This window comes from Danio aesculapii, chromosome 12 (assembly GCF_903798145.1).
Source record: "Danio aesculapii chromosome 12, fDanAes4.1, whole genome shotgun sequence".
In the NCBI taxonomy this organism is placed as follows: Eukaryota; Metazoa; Chordata; class Actinopteri; order Cypriniformes; family Danionidae; genus Danio; species Danio aesculapii.
The window spans coordinates 18,083,035-18,089,506 of record NC_079446.1 but is presented as its reverse complement, the minus strand read 5'-3'; the positions used below and the strand labels follow the sequence as shown (position 1 = coordinate 18,089,506).

Sequence of the window (6,472 nt, the reverse complement as noted above, 5' to 3'; positions counted from 1 at the left end):
CAGTATCTTATTGAAAGCATATTTAATTTATAATCCAGTTTTTGCCAACATGCATGATTAAATGTTTTAATGTTAGGGAATAAAACGTTTTTTTTTTTTTTTTTTTTTGTATTGTTTATGAAATCTGTTATGGATGAATTTAGTAATGTGTAGAAATAACAATAAATCATAGCAAGAAAAATCCTTATGGGTAGTTACTAAATTGTAACAGAATTGACAGTAACAATTTACAGTTTTACACCTTTTTAGCCAAACATTCTACTTGCTATAACTGCTTAGATCATTAATGAAATCAGGATTAAAATATTTTATGTTGTGAGGTGAATGGAGATATGTTGTGAGTTTGCTTAGAAAGCATCTCTCAAGCAAGCAAACACTGAGATAAATATAGTCTGAAGTACAATAAAATAGTTGTAAAATAAAAGTTAGTTTGCTTTCATTAAAATGATAGAAAACATTTAAAAAGATTACTTAATAAGAATTCATTACTTAAGAATATTTTACTTTTAAAATGATATTATTTTTTTCCCTTTAAAAGAACTTTTGTCTTATATACTGTATATATATTTTTATTATATATATATATATATATATATATATATATATATATATATATATATATATATATATATATATATATATATATATATATATATATATATTTTTTTTTTTTTTTTTTTTTTTTTTTGTTTTTTTTTTTTTTTTTTGCCCATCCGAAATGTCACTTGGCCCACCCTAAAGTTCCAAGCTGGCATGCACATCACTCAATACTTATGCCGCGGTCACACTTTTTTTTTTTGAGTTTGAGCATGGAAAATTTTGTGGTACATCGCTGCGAAAAGGGGCACAATTAAACAAGATGAGTAGACATTAAAAAAAAAAGCGTGCGATTGGTCCATATTTTAAATTTCTGTACAGAGAGGTCATGTTTTGTTTTTCCATTGGTCTCACACTGTCACATGATGCAAATCCGCAGGTTAGAGTTCACAAAGCTTTCCAACGCACTAACTAGCTATAGGTTACTTGTGTAACCCCAATATGCCCCTTCCGCCAGCTCATGTACAGTTTTATGCAAAAATAGGAGATGGAGGGTGATGATGGTGCGAGACGACCTATCTGAAGAGCGGTGGGGGCGTATGCGTGCAGTGTACCAGAATAGTGGTGGGGGTGAGTTGCACGCGACGTACCTGAAGAGCTGGGAGGGATGCGGTGTGCAACATATTTAAAAAACGGGCGGGAGACGTGCGATTTCCGGGAGATTATCATTCGTTTGCGGGCATCCAGGAGATCTTGGGATGTCTAATAGTGTAGCAGTATTGAAATGTGTGAAATTAAATTGAAACTGAAATAGGCTATGCAAAAGTTTGGGCATTTTAAATATACTGTGGACAGATGCCTACAGGATAGTCATGCTTACGTGAGATCCATGTGCAAATAAATACAGTACAGACTTGAGCTTTCCATGCCAGAATATTTAATATTTATCCATTTACAGGTCAAGTACAGTAGATATAGCACAGCACATGCTTGGATAATCTCTTGCCTTCTAGAAACCAGTTACACTACTCAAAGTTAAGCTTCGGACAGAGTGAAATGATTCAGATCACAATATAAAATGGTTCACTGATCAACAAAAGGTGTCTTCTAGATTAAATCCCTCAAAGATAACTTAACCTTATTCTTCACATACGAGCGGGAGCAGCTATTTGAATCTTTTTGGCTCGAGACTTACGGTGTCATTCACTTCCATTCATTTTTAGACGTTAAAACAGCCCATTTTGCTACTTTATGTTGCAAACTTATATTTTCTTATTATAGTATTCTACTTGGTCTGTATTGTCATGCAAACACTTGTTTGTAGAGCAAGTTGTTTGACTGTTTTCTGATGGTTAATGTTCCAAGTCATTTCTCCCATAGGCCACTAAATCAGAAGTTCTAAAACAATCGCAAAGACATGTTCACCTTCTCATTGAAGAATAAGGTCAATAGAAGGCACTTGCTGCAGATAGATTTGCAGTGTTCCAAACTAAAACTACGAGACTTTATGAAACAACAGAAAAAGAATGGATTTCCCTAAAAGACTACTACATATCATAGCCTAAACTGCAATACAATTTGATAAAATAGAAGAATGAAAAATACATTTAAATAAAGAGAAAACCATGAACTGTCAATTTCAGAATGCAGAGAAGGCTCCAGTGGCCTTACATTAGGGGATAGCTGGCCGATGTTGCAATGCCACAGTGATTGTTTTTGTCTTTAGCCATGTAGATGTAGCCTTTGTCACCCCATTTGTCAGTCCAGCTAAAAAAAAGGGGGGGGGGGGGGGGGTAGGGACATAATTAATAAAATACGAAAACATCAAGCTTGTGCCGGCAAAACTAAAGATTTTTGGTATCATACCTGTTCTTCACAATCCAGTATCTTCTACCAGCAACATCAGCACCCTCATAACCATAGCCAACCACCAAGACTCCATGATCAAGTTGACTACTGCTGCATGCCTTCTCATAATAGATGCCTAAAGTTCAGAATATTAAAAAGTTAAGGCAGAGTAAGTTAAGGCAGAATAAATTAAGACATTTTTCTCATAGTTGCATAAACAACCATTTTAGCAAAAATCCAATTAAAACTAGAGTTGAGGGATATCAGAAACCTACCAGACTGATAGAACTGTATGGATTGATGTCCTGCATCAATAGCAACAGATACAGGACCCACAGCAGCAACAGCATTCATCAGAGCAAGCTCGTTACCACTGGGGATGTCCACGAATCCAGTGTCTTTAGCGACATTAAAACGGGGGTCATACCGGCATGGCAGATCATCCTGCAAAGTTAAAATAAGAAAACGGTACACTGAAGTTTCAAAGTACTTAGTGATCTTCAGTCAAAGAGAGAGAGAAAAACATGATTTCAATTAACCACAATCTGCAAATACATTACTTCTGATGGTTTCAAGAGAAATATATATATATATATATATATATATATATAAATAAGATGTTCACTTGTGTATAGTACCTCAAACATTCCCTGTTCACGTTACACTTTTAAAATATAGGTAATTTGTATGTAAAGTCAAGCTACTATAAGAAACTAGTTGCATTTAAGCAAAGGAAATGAACGCACAAATTAAATATGCATATCTACCACACAAGAAAAAAAGTAGACCTATGCATCAAATAAATAACACTTCAAATGTCATATTTGTAAGTTACACACATTTGAAATAGCCAAATTCTACATTTACAAAGACCCAATTTGTTTGGTAAAAACAAATTTTATTAATAAACCCTAAGGGTAAACACCCACCATAGACGCACAAGTCAGAAGAGCACATAACTGATTCTTACCCTTGCAAGATAAGGGTACGACTGCTCAGAATCCAGCCCGTTGTTCTCTTTAACATACAGGAAGGCCTGGTCCATGAGGCCTCCATTACAGCCTTGATTGCCCTGTGGTCTGGAACAGTCCACCAAGTTTTGCTCACTCAGAGAAACCAGCTTTCCAGTTTTACGGAAGAGCTGACCCTCCAAGGCACCCGTTGAACTGAAAGACCAGCAAGATCCACATTGTTTCTAAAACCACAAGAGAGAAGAGTCATCAAACAGTAAAGCTACAGATACATATACTAAAAGGCATTTATATTTTAGCACAAACTGGGTTTACCTGTTCAACTATAATTGGATCAGTTGTAATAGATGCAACCAGTTCCTAATTTAGAATAAAATATTTGCAGTTTTCAGTTACTTTAAACTCACCTGGTCTTTTACAGGAGTAACATAGCCCCTCTGTCTCCAGTCAATCTGTTGAGGGGCTGCAAAAAAGCTGGGTTCCATGAACAATGCGCCCTTTGACTTCCGGTCTGGGTCATGCTTATAACCATTCATTGCCTGTCTGAACTCCTCATTTGTCTAAAAGAGAATGTCGTGAAATGTTTTAAAGAGCCCATATTATAGATGAAATAGGGTCATATTTAGGTTGTAAGGGTCTCCAACAACAGTCTAATATGCATGCAAGGTCAAACAACACTTTGATGGTCTTATAATATGCATTTATTTTTACCTAGTTATCCCAGCGACTCCCATATGAATCGTTCAGCGATTCATTTGTTCCCAAACCCCTCCTCAGCGCGAAGCTAATCTGCGCTGATTGGACCAATGACAGGCTGCTGCGATTGGTCGACGACACTGACAAGCTTTAGGGCGAGACAGAGTGAAATGCCCAGCAGATTATCAACAATATAAAAGTAGTCAGTGCATACACGCTTCATAGTGGATTTTGGCTGCCAGTGGGTGAATGTAAATACAGACGATGGACTAGAAAATACTGACGACTAACTATTTTATCAAGCAAAAAGTCCAAGAACTGGCGAGGATATGTCCTAGCAGTCTACTTGCTCTTTTTACACACACGCACACACAGGGCCGGCGCGTCCAGAATAGAGACGGCGCGGCGGCGACACCTCCCTCCCCCTCCGCGTCCTCAGTTACATCCGCGATTACAACCCTAAGATTTCAACCGCGACCCCCCCCCCCCCACCCCCCCGGTCCTCATTTTACAAACGGGTCCCTTTGATCACCCTTTGCCTAGAGCTTTACCCTATTCAGAGACACACACACACACACATCAACCTCCTAAGAGGAGACACTCACACAAACGACCGTCCTCAGAGGAGCCACACACACACACATTACACACACACACATAGCTGACTATCCATAAACAAAGCGGCACGCGTCGCGTTTTCAACGTAGCTTTACACGCGATATGAGAATATAAAGAGTTAACCTGATACAGCACACGCGGTTACAAGTAACAAACCACAACTAAATGCATAATTTGCAAGATAGAGTAAACGAGGCAACAATTTTAATCTCACGTACTTACACTGGTGAAATGGGGGAAGAAACTGATTCATGATCCACTGATCCTTGTTCTGACAGTCTTTACCGATCCTTCCTTTAACAAACGGATGAAGTCTTCTTTGTAAGCAGGTAGTTTCCAGAGGCTCTCGATCTGCTCAAGGCTAGGCTATATGCTAAGGTTTTATCTTTGGGTGAACTGTCAATAATCTCCATCTGCACAGCGTGACTTCATTCTACCGGTGTCTGTGTGTGTCTCTCTGTGTGTGTGTGTGTGTGTGTGTGTGACTTTTTTCTGTTAGTGGGCGGGGCCGCAGGTTTCAAATCTCCCGGGCTTGCACGTGCAACTACTTGTGTTTCGTAGCTGCGTCATCGCGAAACACCTAATAACTCGTTATCAAGACGACTCGTTTGAAGCACTATGAGTCGACTCTTTTATAGATGAATCAATAGTTTTAAACACTGTAAACTTACAGATTTAAGCCTTAGCTGGATATTTCACTTCACTTAGAGCTGTGTGACACACTACATGGAAGGGCATTTTCAAAAAGCCATAATATGGGCTCTTTAATAAAACAGCTTTACAAATACTACTATATAAGGTGTCAATAGCAACTTGAATTGAGAATTAAAGTCATTTTGCAGAAGATTCATTAAAATACATTGGGCTTAAATCTCCAATCTATGATGTTGATCATAATTTAAACATTAAAAAAAGAATTCTGATCTGGTTTTACTCTGATAAATCATCCTTGCATTTTGATTGTTTGTAAATCTGTTTGATAAATTGTATTGTACAAAAAAAAAAATATAGAGAGAGAAATAAATGACTTGACTGTAATACTAAACTGCTCACCATGTCACCAAATTGATTCATTCCCAGTTTAAATGTGTGGTTTCCCATGGAGTACTCAAAGTTGTGTAGCTCAATTTTTCTCAAATTCTCCTCCCAAATCATTCTCCTCCCAACCTCTACATCCTGGAAAACAAAACAGATGTGTCAGCCATTGCAAAGCACAAGTTCATGTTTAACACATGCATGGCTTTAATTCATTCATGTAAAGCTGATATATGGCTAGAAACTATAGTCTTTCCACCTCATGGTAGATTCGTCCATGCTGGCTCTTCCAGGAGTCCCAGTGGTCATCTAACTGCATGTCTACAGTTGGAGCAGCAAAGACTGCACTTATGCACAGTGTGACGAGGAAAGCAAACATCATCTTGCCTGGAAGACTGTGACAGAGAAAAACAAGACTCAGTTTAAAGCAGTGTAAAGAGAAGATTATAAACAATTACAGGGAGAAAAAAAAACAGTTTTAACAGAACAAGCCACATCACAATCTGTGCACTATAAATGGAACTAAGTGTCACCTAAATATCATGTAAGCAATTTTAAGAGAGAGAGAAAAAAAGATTTACACTTACCTTTCACAAGCAAACCAAATTATTGACTGTGATAGCTTACAACTGAGCGTGTTTTAAAGCCTGTCCGAACATAGAGGTGGTCTCTCATTGGCTCACAGTGATGATGCGACAAGTATTTACAGCCAATCAGGTCCAGCAAAAACTTCTTCCCATGTGATCTAGCATCACAAGAAAGAGAAT

General features: G+C 37.7%; 1 protein-coding gene across 1 annotated transcript; it reads right to left on the bottom strand.

Moving 5' to 3' along the window:
• Nucleotides 1-2,204: 2,204 nt before the first annotated feature.
• Nucleotides 2,205-6,090, bottom strand: LOC130238346 (procathepsin L-like). Its single transcript, XM_056469339.1, has 7 exons — nucleotides 5,965-6,090; nucleotides 5,724-5,846; nucleotides 3,764-3,916; nucleotides 3,356-3,580; nucleotides 2,661-2,829; nucleotides 2,404-2,521; nucleotides 2,205-2,304 (listed from the first exon to the last, which is right to left on the bottom strand). The coding sequence occupies exons 1-7, from the start codon at nucleotides 6,085-6,087 to the stop codon at nucleotides 2,205-2,207; spliced, it is 1,011 nt and encodes a 336-aa protein (XP_056325314.1). The 5' UTR covers nucleotides 6,088-6,090.
• Between the last annotated feature and the right edge of the window lie 382 nt (nucleotides 6,091-6,472).

Coding starts and splice junctions, on each gene's coding strand:
- LOC130238346 (XM_056469339.1), bottom strand. CDS start 6,087: ATGATGTTTGCTTTCCTCGTCACACTGTGCATAAGTGCAGTCTTTGCT. Junction 5,847..5,964: donor ATGGACGAATCTACCATGAG/GTGGAAAGACTA, acceptor TTTGTTTTCCAG/GATGTAGAGGTTGGGAGGAG. Junction 2,522..2,660: donor CATACAGTTCTATCAGTCTG/GTAGGTTTCTGA, acceptor TCTGAACTTTAG/GCATCTATTATGAGAAGGCA.